We start from the raw sequence: 23,479 nt of genomic DNA on the forward strand, positions 1-23,479 counted from the left end.
CATTCAGTGGCTTCAAAGATGCTCTTCAAGATCATGACTATTGTTAGAAAATGTGATGATTGGCTTATCTTACCAAATTCAAAGTTGCATTTACTGCCCTTACTTTGGTCTGCTGTGCTTGGTATGGTCGACATTATATCCCTTTGTATGTTTTTATCTATTTTTTAACATGTTTTTAACTACAGTTTTTAGCTATTATGAATGATTTGAGCTTGATTTAGTCCAGAGTATTTTAGCTTGGATTCATTCACCTCCAATGGCGATGTCTTATGGCGTCATACTTTTTCCGGCAATGGGAAGGGTGTAGTGAATGCTATCTTAATTTTAATAGGGAAACAGAAGTTAGCTTAGACTTCTGGCTTGCAGACCTGTGCCTCCATCACCCAGTGGCTTTTACCCTACTTAGCTTGCTCTGTTTTAGCTAAATTATGTAATTATATCTTTCCAAGATGGCTCCATTATTTTTAGTTAGGACAATGTTTTAATTTCCTACTATCAGTGCCACTCTGCTAAGGCATCACTATCAACACCACAGATAGATAAGATGTAGGTACTTTCCCACCTTTCGCTTTCCGAAGAATTGTTTATATAATTGCCGCCCCAAGCATGTCTTGTTATCTATTGTTTGGGAACAGACCTACGTCAGGGGTCCGAACAGATCTGTATGAATGCACCTTACATAGACAGATGGTCAGAGGGATTCCAACCAAATGCCATTGCTGCTATCGATGCTGCACGTCGCCTTGACGCAGTCCCAGTCTTTGTGTCCACACGGAGTCTGAGCAAGAGACCTCATTGCTTTGGTATCAGAAAATATGTGGAGTAGTTTCCCTGTTTGAGCTCCTTTTTGGGCACTTTTTCTATTGCCTTCTTTTGCAGCAATTCCTTTACTTCTTGCAGTAGTCGTTTTGTTTCCTTTTTGTGTGGACCACTGTCCTTGATCCCTTTAGTGGTGGGTGTTTGACTAGTTTTATGCAATAGATATATTTTATGATACTGAGTTTCCATGTATCTTGTGTGACTTTCCTCCACTCCTCGAAGAAGTCCTCTATCCTCCCCCACAACAAGTGTTGCGTGTGGGGGGGGATGTTGACCTTTTGAGTCACTTACTGCTCAGTGCAGACACCCTTCTTTGTGTCTGTGAGCTCCCTCTTGCTCACCCCAAAAAGGTTGACGCAATGATGTCTGGTATTGCCATTGTTGAGTAGGCATTTGAGTGTGGCTTGCACCTTGACAACTCTGGTGTGTAGTGGTATCTTGGAAGCTCCCTCTACCTACTGACCTCCTTGTAGATGTGGTTCCCCTCCTTAGATGTCCAATAAACTGCAGGGCTCTCATTCATTTTGAGGCGTCATTGTTGTTTTTAAGCTGCTGCAGGTTAACATGCACTTCACTACCAAAAATCAATTCTCTATTGAATGGGGTGTTAAGTTTGCTTGGACCTCATTTTTTAAGCCTGACACCCTTAGCCATGATTGTCTTCTTAGGGTGGTCCTCACAATTATCTGTCTACTCCTTGTGTCTGACGCATCTAGTGTAAATTTCTAGCAGGTGTTGGCAATATTGTTCCCTTCTTCTGGAAAGGATCCTACGCTTCTCTGGTATTTCCTCAGGCAGATGTTTTATCAGGTCTGCCATCTCCTCCCGGTGCTGATATGAATACCTGTTGTGCAGGGCATTCGAATTAGCTATGCGCCACTGTGTCGTTACTTCCTTCTCAAACTTTCTCCCCACCATGTCCATTTTCTTACTTTCCTTATCTGGAGGTTGCCCGGATGTTGGCGGGACCTTTGCCCTCGCTCTGGCCGTGGCAGCAATAGCAGAGTCTGCTGGTACAGTCCCTCGAATATATGGTGGGTCTTTTGAGGAGTGTTACTGACCTGCATGTTGTAGGTTTCTTAAAAGCCTCTCTTCCCTGGTCCAGTATGCTTGGGAGCATGGATAGGTATTGACTCCTACATTGGAATGGTAACAATATCACAAATAGAAAACATGATTGACATTTCTCCTCCTCCAGTTGTAGCCCATACTTGTCTGCAGCCCTCTTTATTACGTGGTTATATATGGCAGTGTCATCCGGAGGTCAAGGCCTTGCCTGATAAGTGTCCACCCCCTCCGCTGGGGAATCTGTTTTGAGGTCCTGCCATTATGTCTCAAGGTTTTCCAACCCCTCTGTCTCCTAGAACATGCCCTAGGACTCTGGGTTCTTCCCTTTGTAGAAGATCTCTCGATCCCGTTCCTCCTGTGGTTCTGGGTCTCCAGATCTTGAGTGTCCTTGTTCCCTGGTGCGTGCTCCATCAAAGTTTTTGGCGCAAGTCTGAATTCTCGCAGAGAGGCATCAAACTCTTTCTTTTTCTGTAGGACCGCAGCCATTTCGGCTACAAGACACCTCTTTCCCCGTTTGATTTAGAAAGCGCATTCTTCCGCGTCAAATGTCAGGTCGATTTTCTCTCTGACGTTGAGGCTTCTGGGGTTTGATTTTCACGCAAGCCTTTTTTCGCCTTATTTCGACTTCAGTAGTCCTTTGATGCCGTTATATTTTCAGCAGCCCTTCCAACTACGATGTCCTTGATGTGGGACCCAAGGGGCTCTTTCAGCATCTGCTTGCCTCCAGTCGAGGAGATTTGTGGTGGTGAGGCAGCTCTTGGTGTCTTTGAGTGTGTTAGAGACTCACCCCCAATCTGTTTTTTCGGCATTAACTGTGAACGCTTCTCCTTATGTTTTTGATCTTCTTTTTCAACGTTGATGACCCTCATTTCAGAATCTGAGCCCTTTCCTTTGGCCATGTTGTCTTCCTCCTTACTCGACAACCCCAGGTCTCTCAGCAACTGAGTTTACTTCTGCCCCTGAATGGTGTAGTGTGTGGGACTCTGTTTGTCTCTCTCTTTTAAAGTCTTTGGTTTAAAGTCTGCATAGGACACTCAGTTGTTGCTTCTGGGGTCTATTTATTGGAAGGCAAAGGTTGCACACTGGATGGTTATCTTTTTGTGTAAACTTGGGATGGCATTTCGAGCAGAAATTAAACAGTGTGTCCTCCGTTTCACATGGAACTAGGGGGCTCCCTGCCTGTACATTCTCCGGTCTTCCTTCGATGTGAATTCTTGCGTAGTGTGACAAACTTTAAATTGAATCCCATTTTCCAATAGTTTTCTTCGGTCACTTAGTGTTTCCCTCGATGAACAAGCAAATCTTACTGTTTCGGCTCATGGAGAGGCTTAAGCAATGCTTCTAGATCAAATGGTGGAAAAAAGAATCTGAATATGGTGGTCAGGGAGGACGTTTCTGAGGAGGTGCGTATGACGTCGGGAGAAGACAGCAAATGGTGGGACAGTCTATGTCCAACAACGAAATAAAGAGAAAAAAGACTAAGGCTAAGGAGAATTCCGGACCCAACCACAAGAGGGCCGAATAATGCACAGCATGTAAGTCCACAAAAGATTCAAAATGCAAAAGTGAACTTGCCAATGCTCATGAGATTGCCACATGACCAATTTACACATGCATATTTGTTCATGCTAAAATGCAGTTCAAACTTTTTCTAGGAGCATGGTTTCCAGGCTTACTTCTGTAAATTCTTGTGAATTCATTAAAGTTGTGAATGTGTATAATGCAAAGACGTATACAGCGAGTCAATTTTTGTGACTTTCATTAAGAATTTGGCCCCTAAATAGGTCTGCTTTCATTTTTTATTAAAATTACATATAACTTAATGTATGGTTAACTTCACTGTGAATGACAAGATTCTGCTCTTTCACAAGGGACATTTGGGCATACAAAGACGTTTCTTTCAGTGCCAGAAACTGTCATGGCACCATGTGGCCTTTTGAGACCAAAAAAACAATTTTTGCTTTTAGCAAATGTGTTTTTAAAAAGTATTATTATTAGTGATGGCCCAGCTGCTCACACAACAATAACATTTTACTCATATAACCGTCCTGAGGGACAGGGCACAGAACATCATAGTCCACAAGAAGAAAGGGTGAAACAAGACACCAAACCCCTGGAAAAGCAATTAGTGGAATTGGAAGGGCATCCCAGGTCAGGAACAGACCCACAAATCCTTAACAGGATAGCGGTCCTCCATAAAGAATACCACTCACTAGCACATAACGAAGGTAAGTCCCAAGCATTAGTGACAGAACAGTGTATGTACGATGCGGGTGACAACGGTGGAAGATTATTGGTATGGCTGGGGAAGAGAGAGATAGAGACAAGCTGGATACACACCATACAGGGTGATAATGAAACATATGATACAGACCAATGGACAGCTAATGAGTTTGTATGATTTTACAGGGAGTTCTACAGAGCGTGTCCATTAGTGATGCATCTCAAATAAAGGAATACCTAGAGGAGTGCAGGTCCCACTCCTGACATGGGAAGACTGCGAATCCCTTGAGGAAGAAATAGCTCTGTCATCGATAACAACAGCGATAGGCAAACTAAAATCAGACAAAACATCAGGCTCCAATGGTATCCTAATAGAATTCTTCAAGAGAAATGCCGAAATCCTGTGCCCGTATCTCCTTAAAATGTTTATGGAAGTTAGAGCTGCAGTACTACTCCCACCAGAACTCCGTAGAGCCACAGTAGTGGTAATCCAAAAGGCAGGGAAACCTCCCAGGTACTGCAGCCCCTACCGCCCGATCTTACTCCTCAACATAGGCAGACTCTGACGATGAGACTTGCCACAAGGTTGATAGCAGTCATAACCCCCTGATCCATAAGGACCAATTTACATATGCATATTTGTTCATGCTAAAATGCAGTTCAAACGTTGTCTAGGAGCAAGGTTTCCAGATTTACTTCTGTAAATTATTGTGAATTCATTAAAGTTGTGAATTTGTACTAATGCAAAGACATCCCATGAGTCAATTTTTGTGAATTTCATTAAGAATTGGGCCCCTAGTTAGGTCTACTGTTAGCAAACATCTTTCATTTTTTATTAGAATTACACATAGCTTAATGTATGGTTAACCTTCCTGGGAATAACAGGGTTCTGCTCTTTCACAAGGGGCATATGGGCATACAAAGAAGTTTCTTTCAGTGCCAGAAACTGTCATGGCACCATGTGGCCTTTTGAAACCAAAAATCAATTGTTGCTTTTAGCAAATGTGTTATATATTTTTTTAAATTAGTGATGGCCTGGCTGCTCACACAACAATAACATTTTACTTGTATAACTGTCCTGAGGGACAGGGCACAGAACATCATAGCCCACAAGAAGAAAGGGAGAAACACGACACCAAATCCCAGGAAAAAGCAATTAGTAGAGTTAGAAGGGCAACCCTGGTATGGAACAGACCCACACGTCCTACACAGGACAGCGATCCTCCGAAAGGAATACCACTCACTAGCACATAACGAAGCGCAGTCCCAAGCACTAGTGAAACAACATCATAAGTATGATGTGGATGACAAAGGTGGAAGATTATTGGCATGATTGGGGAAGATGGAGATAGAGGCAAGCTGGATACACAGTATACAGGGTGATAATGAGATATATGATACTGACCAATGGATAGCTAATGAGTTTGTATGATTATACAGGGAGTTCTACAGAGCACGTCCACTAGTGATACATCTCAAGCAAAGGAATACCTAATGGGAGTGCAGGTCCCACTCCTGACATGGGAAGACTGAGAATCCCTCGTGGAAGAAATAGCTCTGTCATCGATAACAAGAGTGATAGGCAAACTAAAATCAGAGATAACACCAGTCCCCAATGGTATCCCAATAGAATTCTTCAAGAGAAATGCCGAAATCCTGGGCCCGTACCTACTTAAAATGTTTACGGAAGTTAGAGCTGGGATATTACTTCTACCAGACCTCTGTAGGGCCACAGTAGTGGTAATCCAAAAGGCAGGGAAACCTCTTGCGTACTGCAGCCCCTACTGCCCGATCTTCCTCCTCAACATAAGACAGATTCTGGAGATGATACTATCCACAAGGTTGACAGCAGTCATAACCCCCCTGATCCATATGGACCAATCAGGCTCTAAGCCCAAGAGGTCAACTAGATTCCACCTCCACCATCTCCATTACTAGCTGGACACTGTACAAGTGTGGAAAGACCCTCATGTGTTGGTGTCCCTAGATGACGAAAAGGCATTCAATGCTGTCCATTGGCCCTTCATGACACACACCCCGAGAAAATTCAGGTTAAGGCCCAAAGGTAGCATTACTATACAATAATCCAATGGCCACAGTCCGGGTAAACGGGGAAACATCAACAGAATTCCCCATCGAGAGAGAAACAAGACAGGGTTGTCCCCTGTCTCCCTTATTGTTCGCTCTCACTTTGGAGCCCCTGGCCTACATAGTTTGAGCCCAATGAAAAACAGCAGGCTTCCGTATAAATGAGGGGAAGGGGAACATTGGAAGAATTTCATTATACGTCAATCACATCTTGCTATATGTCACCGAAGGAGACATTGCCAGGAGTGTTCGGAATATTCGAGATATAGGGGGCACACTCAGGCTACACAACAAACTGGGACAAACCAAGTGTATGCCAGGAGGGACGTGACCAGGTTCAGTTAGGCAACCTACATATAGACTAGGGGGGATTCATATACCTGGAGATATATGTGACTCTGAACAGGGAACGCAGTCTCGACCAACACATCTGGAAGGCCATGGCAGAGTTCAGTGGTGAGGTGTAGGAATCTACCACTAACACTAGCTACTATCTAAGAGGAAGGACTGAGAGCACATGAAGTTCCAGCATGCATGCTCCCAATTAATCTAATATTTAAAAAAAAAGGAGTATGCAGTTCCTTTAGAAAAACATGTGTCGATGTGAACGGGTCGTTATGGACTGAGAAATCAGAGAGGTGCGTCTGACTGCTCAGCAGCAAGAGCCCTCACACCCCGAAATTGGTGTCATGCTTAATTAGGCGTGCTCCACGTTGAACCGGCGCTGCAATGCCCAACGGGCCCCACAAGGGGGCTCTTTACCGGAGAACTTTTATTTTTGCCGTGTAGCAAGTGTATGTGTTAAAGGTGTATGTGTAATAGATGTAGATTGGTATGTGTATGAGTTGGTTAGAATAGACTAAATGGTACCCTGTCAATTTTAATCTGTGGGTCCTCTTGCCTAGATTAAAAAAATTAAAAACTGCAGTGATAATGGCTAGAACCAGACATAATGGTCTATCCCAGCTCAAGGTGTGGTGTTGTCAATAGGTCAACATGCTTCTTGACATGTTTAGTCGTCGATCAGTGGCAATCCATCAGGACCAAAAGACCTAATCTACACACGGCACGGGAAATTCACTTTAGCATGCACTGAAGCCCATTGGATGCTGCGTCTTGAGCAATATGTCTATCTAAATTGAGACTGTTTCCTTTCTATCTCTTCTCAGGTCTGTATTTAAGTTAAAATGTATAACATTTCAGTGTATCAGTGATTGGGCACCACTGATTGATATTTCACATTGTTCCCCTAACACTGTATAGATTAGGTCCCTCATGGTCAAAATGTGGTGGGTCAGGTGATCGCCATTTGTGGGCAATGAGTCTCTCAGCTAAGATAAGGCCCAGATATAGAAATCTGGATGTGACTCAAGCTTCCCAGGTGAATCGAATGTTTCGGTTGACAGTGCGATAAACGGTGCATCACTGCACTCAAATAACAATTTAAATGAGGGCATGTCCATAACATGTGCAATAAGTCTGCATCCAATATATATAAATATATATATATGACAATGAAGGCACTATGCACCTGCCTGGTTGAAATATTTATTAATTTTATCAGTTGTGAGATAAGCCCTTTGAGTGATACAGTATTGAATTAGCCAGATCCTAGTATAGCATCGCACCCCTGTTAGGCTCTCTAACAAATTAGACCATTCCTTATCTGTGTGTGGCGCACCTTGGTTAGTTTCCGATTGGTCTTGTAGCAATATGAGGGGTAGAAAGGTGTGTTGTTGCAATGAGTCTGCCAGCCAGTGTACCAAGTGTCTGCCTCTGCCAAACATATGCAAATACTGTAGGGTGAAATGAGTGGGAGGTTCCTTGGTCAGGTCACCCCATGACTGCCCCAGTGAACTAGTAAGAGATAAAGAAGGAATCCATTGTGAGGTAATCCACTGTCCTCCATTAGGGTATCATATGGAAGGAGAGTACTGTTGTCATAACGGTCACCCAAAGTATGGATCCTAGCGGAATGACAGTACCAACTCTGCTACTGTAGTGATTTGGGGGCCACATGGTGTCCCCTGGAGAATGATGGCCGGGGCGTAAGGGATTCTCATTTTAGTGAGATGTAAGCTTCAATGGAAGCAGCGGTATGCCACATTCAGAAGCAGAGGCTGGGGCGCAGAATATTCACTACTGGGGTTGAATAAATCTAGAATGTCTAAGATATTCCAAGGTGGAGACATTGTGGCTGTATCAGACAGTTGACGGGAGACCAGCCAACGAGATACCCATTGTAACTGGGCTGCCAGGTCATAGTTTTTGAAGTTAGGAAGTGCCAGGCCACCCGATCAGTAGTTCTGTAAAGTCTGATGAGAGCCACTAAGCAACAGGAATTTAATCAGACAAAGGCCTTTACTACAACCCTGGCGGTCGGTGATAAAGAGGCAGTAATACCGCCAACAGGCCTGCGGTAAAAAAAATGGAATTATGGCCACAGCGGAAACCGCCAAAACAGACAGCCACTTTAACACACCGACCGCCACAGCGGTAGAAACAAGCACCGTGGTGGTAACTGCCAACAGCCAGGCGGAAGACAATGTACCACCCACCCTATTACAACAAACCAATCCGCCAGCTTTCCCGGGGCGGTACCAACGCCATCAAAAGCATGGCGGAAACAGTACACAGAAGGTAAAAGACTCACCTCTGGACACTCAAGGAAGAACCACAACGCCATGGAGCCCGAACTACAAGTGTTGCCCATGCTGGTTTACCTCCTCCTACATCAGGAACACCAGTGGTGGCGAAGACGACCACGGTGAGTACTGCACCTAGCACAAAAGGGGGGGGGGGGAAGAGAGTGACACACACACGCTACACCCCCACCCCCAACAACATACACACAAACAGATGCAACAACACCCCTCAGGAATAACGCAGGGACAAAAGGAAGTGAGTAAAGTCAGTGTAATAATATAAATAATATAAAGTTCAATAAATGCATCCTCAAAGCACAAAACAGTATCTACAATATTTGCAAATGGAGGGACACTGCCCAGTCCATAGTGTCCGTGAGCCGCAGGGCCATATCATATAGGCCAAGGCCCCACTTGACTCCTGCCTCAATACGGAGAGAACACTGCTGGGGCATCATGTCGAAAATACACAGGCACCTCAGGGGGAAGGGGAAGTGGGGGCACCTCAGCCAGAAGATGGTACAACTCTTCAGATTCTACTTGCAAGTTTCCAGCAGGAATACTATGCAACTACTACTTCATCCTCTGACCTCGGATCAACCCCAGCCTGCCCCAGGAACTGCTATAACAGCAAAAAAGTATCCACAAGGGACACTTATCTGCAACTTCAGCTCCGGCCAGCAACTGCAACAGTTTCCACAGTGTGCATGACTTGAGGACTCCCTGTCTTCACCCTGCAGCAGAAGGACCAAAGAAATCTCCAGTGGGGTGATGGAGTCACTCCCCTGCTCACGCAGGCACCACCTAAGTCAATGACCGGTTCTCTTGTATTCCTCTCCTGGGGGCGAGCCTGCTCCTTGGAACACAGAGGGTGGACCCCATCGACACAAACTGTCCTGAGGTCCTGCAGTCGCAATTTGGAGGAAGTAAGACCTTGCCTTCCCCCAGAACTACAGTAACCCTGTGTGCCGCGTTTTCTTCACCTCCTGAGGCGTCTGTGCACTATTTGCAAGATTCCTTTGTGCACAGCCTGGCCCAGGTCCCCAGCACTCTATCCTGTGACGCTCAACTCGCTGAGTTGTTTTCTGGCGGTGTGGGACCTTCCTTTGTAGTGCTGCACCAACCACATTTTGCACTTCCTTTGTCCCCGTGTTTTGGGACTACCGTGGGTGCTATCTGGTGCTCTGAGGGCTCTCTGAAGTGCTGAGAGCCCCCTCTTCCTGCTCACACGGAGTTGAGGCCCCCAGGTCCCTCCTGGGTCCAGATAGCGCCTAGTTGACGCAAAACGCGACTTTGCCAGAACCAAGGCTTGTTAGAGGAATCCAGTGCCAAAACTTGCCTGCATCCAACCTCACGACGTGGGACATCCCTTGCAACATGCAGGAACCCGCTGGCATCTACCTAGGGTACATTTCTGCAATCTTCGTCCAAGCGGGGGACTCTTCTTTTGCACCCTCTTCTGGGCTGGCAGGGGCTCCTGTCCTTCCTGGAACTTCTTTCCACTTCTGGACTTGGTCTCTTTCCTTTTTCAGGTCTTCAGGTCCAGGAATCCACTGTTTGTTGTTTGAAGACTTGGTTAGTTCTTGGAATAATCCCAAGCACGAGGTGTAGTGTGTCCTAAGGAAACTTGCAGTACTTTCCTCCTGTTTTTCTGGGCTCTGGGGTAATTTACTTACCTTTACTGTATTCTTGCTCTCGCAGCGATTCTGCACACATAACACTTGTCTAGGAGGCAATTTGTGGTTTGCATTCCACTTTCTTAGTATATTTTTTGTGTTGCCCTAGACATATTTTCTCCCATTGCATTCTATAGGATTTCCTATTGTTTGCACTATCCTATATCTAATTACTTGCCTTATTTTGGTGTCTAGTGTATATATTGTGTATAAAACTTACCTCCAGAAAGAGTATTGCCTCTAAGATATTTTTGGTACTGTGTCACCCAAATAAGCTACCTTTATTTTTGGTAACTCTGAATATTGTCTTTACTAGTGTATACGTTCTGTGTAACTACAAGTGGTATTGCATGAGCTTTGCATGTCTCCTAGTTTAGCCTAAGCTGCTCTGCTATAGCTACATCTATCGGCTTAAACTGCTAGAATACTAATACTTCACTATTAAGGGATAACTGGACCTGGTATAAGGTGTAAGTACCCAAGGTACCCACTACAAACCAGGCCAGCCTCCTACATGTATGACTGGTGAAGCACTCATGAGTAATTATGGATTAATATTACTACATACAAATATTGACAGCACTCACTAGACACTTGTTTGTAAAGCGGTGCATAACGGATGAATTGAAAAAAGAAAATGGAAATTTGAACATAATACATCTCCTGTCAAGAGATTGCTGAACTCTACAGACTATGTTTTGTAGTGATTTATAGAGCACTCATGGTAAGGCCATGCAGTGCTTGTATGCTGCACACAGCAGCAATGCTGATTCCTGGTGAATAACTGCAGGTACTTGTTTGTCAAAATGTCAAGGTATCCGTGGGCGTTAGCATTTCATTACGGCCCTGTTTGTTTTACTTGAGTTCTAAGCATACCCGTAGGGCCCACTGTACTTCAGTACCATGATAGGCCTTACTCTTGGTGTACTCCCTCTTCCCCTTTGCATTTGTATTTGTGTTCTGATGCAGACTCTATACAGCTTACAAACTTTGGTGTGGTGTTTGTGATGTAACACACCATTGCAGACTGGGGATGTGCCTCCAGGCTCTGAGTGATAAGAAGAGGCACGGTCTGGTTTACCAACCAGGCACACACTACAGAATTTGTGGAATTTGCCAGGTTGGATGCCAGGGGTGCAACAGGCAGCAATGTGTGAGCCCTGTTATCCAGGGCTGTGTATTATTAATTTACACAGGGGTGGGGTTTGAGGCAGCAATATTGATGCCTCAAACCTGACAAAAATCCACTAAAAGCCCCTTTAACTGCACACCCCATAATAAAGTTCTCATGCACCAACCCACACAAAGCGCCTGTCATTCACACCAAACACACCCAAAGTTCCATCCCTTTCACCAAATCCATGCAAAGCGCCTCAAGGCAATGTGATTTATACTAAAGGAAATTCACACGGATACGATCATGACATGGTTTTTGCTAGTTTACTTTCTCATTTATGTCGGAAGATGTCATGCTTGAAACTATGGTTGTCTCCATGGCTTCCATTTTATTAATTTTTTCTTCATTTGTCATGATTTTTTTGTTTATTGTGTTTGAGACCCTTCTTTAAAAAAAAAAATTTTTAAATGGGATTTGCACAGGAAATGGCAATCGCCCTACCAAAAAATGCTTTGTCACCCTATAGTGAACCCCAGAGCCACCCCTGTGCACAGCCCAGCCAAACCACTCTCAAACTTCACCAGCCGCAACTGGGCCCCAGGCACAATAGGCACACCTGCTGGGGATCCATCACAGACATTTGTTTCCCTAGCAATCTTAAAACCTGTCATTTTTGGGTGTGTCATCCCTCACACACTGAAGACATTTCTTAAGGCAACATCTCAAAGTGACGGGAAGAAAACTCCAAATCCAAGTCTATAGGTGGGACAATAGCGGAACAGATGTCGGCGCATGTAAGTAGCTTTTATATAGTCTCTGCATGTGATTTTCTAAGTGGAACAGCATCAGTGTAGAGCCCTATGCCACCACCTTCCGACAAGTAGAAGTACTGCTGAAACCTGGGGAATATTTAAAAGGTGACGAATCTGCAGCTAGAACTCTCAATCGGAACAGTAATATCCATTTCCTTCTCGACTTTCCTCAGAGTTTGTAGAAGGGCCAGGTGACGGAACTCAATAGTCCTCTAACCATTCTCCATTTGCCAGATATTATACACAAGTTGAATTAAATGTGGAATATACATTCCCGAAATTGTGAACACATCTCTTTCGTAAGGCTTCTTCTGAAAAATATTTTTTATCTGTCCCGTGCTTCAAGCCACTTTGCCAAACACAGCATTTAGACAGATAAATAATAATTTCAAATCTATTCCCATTCAGAAGTATAAAAATTTAAAACAATGCCTACTAACCTTACTTTCAATCTAGATCAGTCTAGAGAGGAAGTCTTTTACCTCTGGATTTTTTTTCATAAATGAATACACATCTTTGATGAACAGAAACATTGGGACAACATCCACAATTTTTACAAATGAGAAACAACTCAAATCATGGTGGGAAGTTTGGCCAACACTCCACCCATAGTTTGATATGTCTTACTTAATCAATAATATTGACAGTTACTAAGAAGATATGCAATACCTGCTGCTGGGCACACTTACTTTTTACTTGCTGTTCAGGAGCTTTGATGTGTGTTACCATTCCTGGCATATTCACACTATTCCGGTGCAGGTATTTCAAGAAGACATCTGCATTCCTTCGAGCCAATGTACAAGCCTAGCAAAAAAGGAAGGCATATCCAAACTCGGTTACAACATGAAATATGAACAGTTTAAGATTTAAAATGAGTTGTGTCAGAGACTACGATCTGCATTTCCCTATACAACATGAAGTCAACCAAAAACGATATTTGAAGGCCCACATAAATGCAAAACGATTTCAGTGTAGAGTTGAAACAGAACACATTAACTTTCAGTTCACTAATTCCCATGGTACAGCACTCCATACCTACTTGCTCATACTGATTGACTGATAGAATCAAAATGATCATTTATACAGAAAATCATATCCTGCGGATGAATTAAAGCAAGATGCTCCCTTCTAACAGACGTTCTTATATCCAAAACCACTGTATTAAGAATACTATCTGACTAGTCAAGGATAACTTTATTCGGCTCAATACATAACCATAAAAGTACATTTTAGTACAAACTACAAAATAAAACATTTTAACACATGGATAAAATACAATATGCTATTTGTACACAAGTTACAAACAATATGATCCTATGATCCTCAACTAATAAATACTGTAATCTTAAATAGAGATTAAAAATACAAGAATTAAATTTAAGTGCAGTAATTAAACATTTGCGATTCGCGGATAAAATACAAATTAGTGCATATTTAACAAGTGACACATATAAATCCTGTTCACAAAACCTCTAAAGGGTACATCAGGTTCACCAGCACTTATAACAACACATTCACAATTGCACTTAGATGAATACTTAGTGGGCTGTAGCTATAATTTTTTGTCATGACCTAAAAGTATAGACAAGACTTCAACATACAAAATACTAGGGATTTAGTCTTAAAGACCCATTCTGGAAGTAGAATAAAATTACCTTGTTACAAGCCCAACAATTTGCTTGGTCTTAGTAATTTAGGCTAATCACAGTGCATAACTCTGTATTATCGTTACCCACTATATTAGCAACACCTACACAAAAGTAGGATCAATTAAAAATGTAAACCTGTTTCTGCAATAGCCCAAATTAAAACAAAATCCGCCTCAGGCTGAAGACAGTATTCAATAATCTTAAGGCTTGTGAATATTGTCTAAAGCCAAAGTTAAAGCTTGGTGGACGTGTCCGTTTCCTTCAAAGCTTCACATACGCTGAACAAAAAAACAGAACATGCACCACATTCTATATAGTAAATGGCAGGGCACAAGGTGCAATTACAGGTATCATGTTTTTAGCCACAGCTTTGCTGATTCAATGTAAATGATCTAATTTCTAGGGTGTCAAAATGGTATTTTATATAGTGTCTTGGCTAGTGGTGGTTGACATTCAAGAACTTTTTAAAGGAGGGCAAGGGTTTGACATTAACAAATTGCACAGTCGGCTTCCCTACCCCCGTAGCTCCCATGCAGATAACATATAACATATTTTCAATCTCTCATTTGAAGCTATTCTCAGGGAGGAAGGGCCAGTCCAAAAAGTTCCTAAACTTAAGATGTGAAAGCAAAATTTCACATGCCAGAACCATGGGAAAGTGATGAAATTGTCAGTCTTCAACAGCTCCTTTAGACCCTCCCTATATAGTATACTAACTAGTGCACGGTCCAATTCCTTAACAGATAAAGTAGAAGTCTTAGTGCTGTCAAATGCTCTATCCTTTTCAGACCTACGTCAAAAAACAAAGGGATAAGTGGTGCAGGTTTGGGAAGGAGTAGTGATGACCTTATAAAAGAGTTCTCTCCCAATGCCAATAGACTTACATTATCTGTGCATCAGATTTCGGCGCTGTATAAAGCAGGAGCCTGGGCTTTTGCCTTGCAGGCTTATAGAGCAGGAGAAATAGCTCTAGAAATCATGTACTGGTGCCTTTTGTGCTATGTTGGAGAATGGTTCTACATTTTTGTATATGTGGGGTCAATGTCATCTTCCTATCTAGCATTATATCCAAATACTCAAATTTAAATACACGTTCCATTATCTTTTGTCCCAAACAAATGTTCCCTTTGAAGGACTTATGTGATCTTACTCCCACATATTTAGTCTTTGACACATTAATCTCAAAGCCCTTCTTGTTGCAATATACTATAAAGTTGTTGAATAAGAGCTACAACAAAAGAGTATCATCCATGAATAACAAGGCTGGAACAGGAACTCCTAGTTTTGGGGAATCATTAGTGCACTTAAGATCTTAATAACATCATTCACATACAATGGAAAGAGTGCAGGTGTAAGTACACAGCCCTGTCTAATTCCCCTACATATCGGGATGAGATCAGTGAGTTCACCCTGGGGCCCTCAACTTACTTGAGCATAGTTCTCCTAATACAATCTTATTTGTAGAAGGATAGCATCTAGGACTCCAACCAACTTGAGTGAGTCCCACCAATAATGCCTTGGGACCACGTCAAATGCCTCCCTCAGATTGACAAATGCTACATATAGATCGACTTCCCTTACTTTTATGTAGATAATAATAGAGAGCCTAGACACCCGTTCTACCGTACTGACCTTTGTCCTAAAGCCTGCCTGATATGTTGAGAAAATCTTAGAATCCTCCAACACACTTGTTCAGCTTGTTCAAAATCAGCCTTGCCTAAACCTTTTGCAGTCTAATAGGTCTATAGCTGCTAGGCTCATTCTTATCTCCCTTTCTGAAAATAGAGATGATTTCTCCTTCCTTCCATGTTTCGGGAATCGGAGCACCTGAAGCTATTTAATTGTACAGCAAATTAACATGTGGGGTGGGGCATATTGAAGAAACATGCCGTAAAATATTGCCAGGAATTTTTTATCAGGACCGGGTGCCTAAGCTAATTTAATGGTCTCGATAGCCATCTCGGTCTCTTCTAGAGAAAAGTGTATTTTATTTTCTATATTAGATGTTGAGTCTCTACTGGAAGATTTATGGAGGGTTATTGGTAAGGGCTTGTTAGTTTCTATCGCATGCAAATAAAGATTTGAAAAGTGTTCAACCCACAGTGCAGAATACACAAACATGTCAGTCTGTGTATGCCAATCTTTACTTCTATGTGCTATGCTTTTCCTGAGTGTCATTGAAGCTCATACCCTAGCTGCCTCAATCAGGTCAATCCAATTTGCATCATCCCAATTTGGTTTCACAATTACAGGTTGGAGATTTGGATTTTTGTGCCCTTACCAATGCCTTTTTAGATGAGCGACATTCCTCTGAGCATCAGGGATTTCTCTGTTTTTTATTTGCATCGCAATCAGGGTTACTTATGGGTGCCTTAGTTAAATATGGCTTCAGGTTCACAACTTAAGTGTTGTGGATATTTACAATAGGAATGTCATGTTGTGGGAGATTGGCATATGAAACCAAGGCCTTAGAATAGACATTATAACTCTTGGCTAGAATAATTATATATTTCCAAATATTTGAACCATTTAATTGACTTGCGATCATTCACAACAGTTTGTGCTATGATAAGAGAACCATTAGGGCAGTACAACTTCTCAATCGGAGAGCTTGTCTTCATGAGATTTAATCGAAAATTATCACTATCTGTCATGGTATCCATCTTTAGTCCAACATTTTGCCCCATAAAGAGACATCTATCAGGATGTAATCAATTTTGGACCTGCTGCTCCCTCAGATTTTTTTATTCTTTTTGTAACATCTTTTTATTATGTTTTCCAAAACATACATCTGTTTCCGCTGATAAATTTGACCAAAGTATCAGATTTTCACTTGCCATAACTGTCCCGCAAACTATATGCTACCACCATAAGGGCCGTCTGTAAAGCAGCCACAGCGCAAGGTACATAAGAGGTAGTATCAAGGGATGGGATGTCTCACATCTCATCCTCCTCATCTGTTACTAAATCAAATTCATATAGTGCCTTAAATGTAATGTTAAAATCCCCACCTATAATTGATGGTTCTTTAGATTCTAGACTATTTAGATCATGGATACTCAAAGTACGGCCAGGAGCACAGGGTTGCTGTTCACTCGATCGTAAATAGAGAGACAATTGTTTATTTCAAGGTTAACTGGTGTTAAGGAAAGGAAGTAACCAGGGAGTCCTGACCTTTACTTTAGAAGCAAGTTCATTTTTAAAGACATCTTGCAGCAAAAGTGTAAAAATAGAACAGTCACTTCAAAAAGTGTATTAATTTAACATGCAGTCCATTTCACCTAAGTATAATTTATTGTATCAGTACAATGAGAAGTATTCATTCAATGTGATAGTTTTCAAACAAGAATTTAGAAGCAAATTTTCTCCTCTACCCTGACAAATACGCCAATAGTGAATTAAACAAGTGAGTCAGATGTTATGTGCACTTTTTGAGTGATCTGGGTTACTATTATAGGTGAACAGCATTATAGTTTATTAAATCAAACACAGGAGCAGATTTGTACGATGCAGACCCTGAACCTAATATTAAGCAATTGCCTAGGATCACACAATTTGCAAAAGTGGGGAAGCCAAGATTAATCCCAGGTTTTCTAGTTCCATATTGCTCAATTCATCCACTAGATATATATAATTTGCTTCGCCTACCAATACTTAAACACCAGTCCTCCCAACCCTCTCGCCCGACCACCATTCCACTGGCATTGATGCGGCCCTCGGGCACATCCCAGACCAAACATTTTGGCCCCTGGGAAAATGTTTGTGAGTACCCATGATTTAGATGATATTCCAGTGACAGTATAGCTGGAGATTCCATGTTTCTCTGTTTCGGCTGGATGTAAATATTAAATAGGTTCATTGTGATCCTCCTAGGGATTGTTATTTTGAGTCCTAAGATGTCTGGCAAGTCTACATATAAAGTATTTCAATACAGGAATTTAGAGAAATTTTGACCCAAAAAGCAAGTCCATCTGAGGGTCTACCCACAGAAGATGGGGAAAGTACCAATAAAATATGCTTTGTAGTCTAGTCTATAAGGGGGATGGACTAACCAAGTTTCCTGGAACATACAAACTGGTCAATATATCCCAGGCAACCAGAATAATTAAGTTTTTGCCTTAGATCTGCAATGATTCATGAAAGTAGATGGAAAAAAACATTAACGTTTTTTTCTGTTTCGTTAAGGGGAGGTAAGATGTTGACAGATTCGGCATCTTGAATAGAAAAGCCTTCACTAAGGTCTTTAATTTCGATACTAGATATAGCAGAGATTAGGGAGCGAGGTAACTGAGTGGGGTCCATACACTGGGGTATAACAGGTTGGTATAGACTCTCTAAACAGGACAGTCAATCAAAATCTGATATAGGTTCTATATTTGGTGGAAGTACTTGGCTACTGAAGTATTCTAGAAGTCTCTGGGTGATTGGTTGACTCTGCTCCTGGGAAGTCTCTGATGGTGCTGGGCTTATTATTGATAGCAAATTAGCTACACCTTTAGGTTTCTTTAGAAGGGGCCTGTGAGTGCAGTCAGCTTAAACTGTATTGGTGATCCATTTGTAGAAGCTGACCTTAACTTGGAAGGCTTTTTAGCCAGCCACTAATCTCTGATCTTACAAGAATAGCTTGATAATAATGTATATTTCAGAGACTCTAGATATCTGTTGGGCTTTCACAATGCCTGATCAGACTATCATAAGACATTGATGTTTGTGCCTAATCCAATGTGTTACTATTTACCAGGGATTCTCAATCCTCCCTCATCCTCCTTGTTAGTTTAGGGATGTATGTCATAAAAACTATTCATCCATTTTATTTGTGGATACTCTTATTGGAATGTTCACTAAAGTAAGGGTACAATCTGAGGTGTTAGCTTATCAGGGAGACTGATACTTGAGGGTGGGTTCTCTCTAATGTTCCTCTAGGTGGGTAGAAATAACAAAGATTTGATGGAGAACAGCCAAAGTTCAATATTTTGTTGTGAACCCTAAAACCCACTTTAGTACTATGAATAGTGGCATTCCCACTCCTATTCCTACTCTGATTACCTTGGTGGTCAAGCGCTCGGCTCTCAGTCTCTGTTCTTTGCCTATAGCTTTTGTAGGTATTTCTATGTGTTCTGAGTGTGACAGCCCTTAGTTACATTTCACACTGCCCCTGGCCCCATTAAATGGGGCATTAAAGTTCTTACCAGCCCTTTTATTTCTATAGGCTCTTTTGTGAGGCAATCAATCTTCAAACTTAATTCTTCTAAGGATGGTTATCTATTGCTTTTACTTTTCTGAATTTCAGTTGCTCCTGTTGCTTCTCTACAGGTAAGGAATGACAAAGTAGAGAACCTAATCACACATGTAATAGAATGTTCCACTTTAGTCAAGGCAATGGTAATTGGATTAGTTACATTTGTTGCCTTTATAAGTGACGCCGCTACTGCTCATTGCGTATTAAGTCTAGGTATTTGCTCCAAAGCCACATTCGGAAGTGATTCTTCTCCATGCCTTCCAATATGAAGAATTAATTTGGATTCTGTATTGGATTCCTATTCTAATCATGGAGTTTCTTATAAAACCAGGTCATTCTAGGGTTCTGAACACATCCTGATTTGTTTCTCATCAACTAATATCGACTCAACTTACTCAATTAAATTATCAGTCTCAGTTATGGTGCAATAATCTCCTGCATGCCTTGCAGTTTTGGAAATTTGACCCACTCCTATTACTGCCTCAGACGCCATACATTAAAAAAAATATTCACGGTTTAGCTGGAGAATGAATTCTCCTATACCTAAGCTTATCAGTATGCAATTACCAAATAAAAAAATAAAAAAACATTTCATTTCACCAATACACAGCTGCAACAATACAATCTAAACTAGATTGAAACACATTTAAGAACACATAATCAAATTAAGAATACAAATGGAAATAGACTTTGATAAAAACAGTCTCTATAGTTATTAAGTTACAAGTTAGTCAGAATCCATCTAAAAATGTATGCCTTAGGATATCTTATAAAGCGTACCTAAGTCTGATTGCACATCTTCCACCCAGTAATCAAAATGAATTGGCATAGTCAAGCAGGAGCTACAAGCTGGGAAAAGAATTATGGCATCAAAGTGATTCCACATGTAATCGCACAAACACAGACGTGCGGCAAAACAAACGAAATCAAAACAATGATAATTCAAAAGCACGAAAACAAATAAACATGAAAATGAAAATATTTTCTTTGATGACTGGAACAAAGTCCCTAAAGTAGCTGTATAAACTGATAAACGTCTAGCTCCAAGTTAATGCCTAAAAATATTCAATAAAGCCTAGTTCAGTCTGGATGCAGACCTTCCCAGAATAATCAAAATAAGTTAGCGTAATTGCAGCGAAGGCTACTGGTTAAGGAATAAGAGTGCCAGAGTAATTCATTGTGCTGCAACTAGCAAAAAAGTATATAAAAACAGGAGGAGTACAATTACTTATGTTTTGACCACTATCAGGGTGTGAATATTGGAAAATGTATGTTTATGCGCACCATGATACGTTCACATATAAAAACAAACTTGCATCACTATTACCGAATTCACCAGTAATTAACTCTCCATCAACCACAATACAAAAGTATGTGTTCAAGCATGATCTGAGACCCAGGCCTGAGGTTACTGATTAACATGTACTTGTGGTGCAGCAAGTAGCCAGCAGACAAATGTGGTAAAAGGAAACTCAAGATCAGTCCCACAGATAAGCACAGTGACACCACAGTGGTCCTGGGGTATTGGCCTCAATAAAACACACAGGTCCGGAGGGGTGCACGGATTCCCAAACACCATTAAATCAGATGCCACACGTAGTTAGGAACATTCAGCCAATCAGAACAGAGCATGCACACTAGGACACTGTGATCACGCGCCCGTCAGGCCAGACATCTGGGCACGTTACCCACTGGCCCTCATTGTGCCCAAGCAAGGTCGAAGCCCACCTGCATTTGTTTTCAGGACCTTATTTATGACTTCAAGACAATGGTTCACATTCTTTACCCTAAAAGGGAATGCTATAATTGTTTTATGCTACTCAGAGAAATGTATAAAACACTGCTCAGACAGTTCTGTAACTGTTCTTCCGGCCGTAATGTTTAATTAAACAAAATGTTCCTGCTTTGCCAAACGCCTCGTCTTTCTTTTTTTCAAGTAAAATTCACATTCGAGCAACAAGAGAATTGCTTACACTGAAACAGTCGTTAAGTACTCGAGTACCTGTTGTTCAGGGCAGTGGCACAACCAGATCCAAACTTCAGAGGGCGTGGGGGTGGGGGATGTAGCACTTCAAACCACAGTGGTGGAGCTGCCACTTCATGCAATGTGGACAGCGACGTCCTCAGAGCTGGTATGAGAGCACCTATTGCCAATATGTCTGGCTTTAATGAACTAACACACGCAAACACCATTTGTGCATATCCGTATTTTCATTCTTCATCAAATTAATGCCAGATATATTGGCTTTGTCAATAATTTCCACTGAGACACTAAGCAATGTTGGAGCGTTGAGAGTTCCACCACACCTGCTGTTGATGTTTGGTACAGAGTGTTGTGCCTGAGAGCATGTCTAACACAGAAAAGAAAGCACTGCAGCCTTACTGAAGGGTGCTTTTTCATACTAAAAGCAATGTTTGACAGATAATGAACAAAACTTTCCATGGATTAAGATGTGTGTGGCTGCTCTCCTAATAACGACAAGAAAGAGCTTCTACAGGCATCCAGAAGCAGACTTTTAGGAATCGTAAGAAAAGTGTGTAATGTGTACAGAAATATAGAAAATTATATGGGGGTTCTATTGGAATGCCATACAATGAGGGGGGTCACAAGGAGCTCAAAAGGAGGGGGCATTTACAAAGTGGGATAACTACACAATGTAAAACATCTGTGTGTTTATATTTTTATAACAGACTTAGCTGGGGAGTACACAAGTGTTTTACATTTTGGGGAATGATACTGCATACATCAAGTTAGGGTTTAAATCTTTGAATTATCCAGTTACACAATTACACCATTATAGAAGATTAAGGCCCTCATTACAACCCTGGCGGTCAGTGTTTAAGCTACGGTAATACCGCTAACAGCCCGGCGGGACAAAAATTGGGATTTGGACCATGGCTGCTACCGCCATCCAAATCCGCCACTTTAACACACTTACCACAAGGGTGGTAAGCGGCCGCTGGGCTGGTGGAGACCTAGATCTCCAGCCCGGTGGCCACCACAATCCCACCCTCAGGATTACGACCCTGCCATGGTTTTCGTGCCAAACTTACTGCCATGAAAACCATGGCGGTAGGCACTATCAGTGCCAGGGAATTCTTTCCCTGGCACTGAAAGGGGTCTCCCCTGCCCCTCTCCCCAGAGTCCTCCCCAACCCTCCCCCTCCCTTCCCTGCCCCCCTCCGCACATATACACACCCACACCCGTATACACACATGCATACCCACCACCACCCATGCATGCACACATACATACCCACACACCGCAACCCACACCAACATACCACTCATATCACTCATTCACGCATGCATCTTATGTGACTAACACGCGTACCAATACATACACAAAACACCCTCCACATACACACAACATGCCCCCACCAACCTTTCCAGTCAGAGAACCCGACTTACCTGCTTGCAGGGGGTCCTCTGGCTGGAGACGGTCCGCTGCGCTGCTGTCAGCAGCAGAGTCCGTCAGAAAAACACCGCCAGCCCGTATCACTGGTCACGATACGGTCGGCGATGTTTTGCTGCCATGGCGGTGCTGCTGTCAGCAGTGCCGCCTTACCGCCGTCCGCCGCCATGGCAGTCGGGGGTGTTCCTCCAGCATTCTGGTGGAATACCGTCGGCGGTATGTTGGCGGCCGTCGCCGTGGCAGTAGGCAGTCAATACCACCAATGTTGAAATGAGGGCCTGAGTTATTTGCCCAGAATTGCACGATTTCCACTGAAGTGCCACTATGAATTTAAAACCAGGAGCACAGATTGACTTAGTCACTACATCACACCATCTTCCTTAGTTGATGTTAAAAATAAAAAACAATAAAAAAAAATATTAAAAAGATTAGGAGTTGAAAATGCTTCACAAGTTCACCTTCTCCAATTCTTCTGAACACTTTTTTTTTTTATATTTTCCTAAAGGCATTATGCTATGTTGTCTGTGCTGTCTATTGAGTAGACTAAATGAAAATTATTATGCAATCTAGTTATTATACGGGGGTTACACCTTGATTACCGTATCTCTTGTTTAAGGTTCAGCTTCGTCCATGTGCATTTACACTGAGGGTTAAAGTGGAACATGATATTTAACAATAATATTTATGTATTTAGCAACTATGTAATAGTTTATTAATAGTGATGCATC

The 23,479-nt window shown here is 42.2% G+C and overlaps 1 protein-coding gene across 7 annotated transcripts in view; it reads right to left on the bottom strand.

The window, feature by feature from the left end:
* TRIO (trio Rho guanine nucleotide exchange factor) overlaps positions 1-23,479 on the bottom strand; it is a 3,522,386-nt gene that overhangs the window by 2,196,613 nt on the left and 1,302,294 nt on the right. For all 7 annotated transcript variants that reach the window (XR_011200906.1, XM_069219639.1, XM_069219640.1 and 4 more), the window contains exon 19: positions 13,138-13,252. Coding sequence is in view for 6 of the 7 variants with exons in the window: in XM_069219639.1 (XP_069075740.1) it covers positions 13,138-13,252 (115 nt within the window). In the remaining variant the exon portion in view is untranslated. The remainder of the gene's footprint in view (positions 1-13,137; positions 13,253-23,479) is intronic.

This window comes from Pleurodeles waltl, chromosome 2_2 (assembly GCF_031143425.1).
Source record: "Pleurodeles waltl isolate 20211129_DDA chromosome 2_2, aPleWal1.hap1.20221129, whole genome shotgun sequence".
Lineage (NCBI taxonomy): Eukaryota > Metazoa > Chordata > Amphibia > Caudata > Salamandridae > Pleurodeles > Pleurodeles waltl.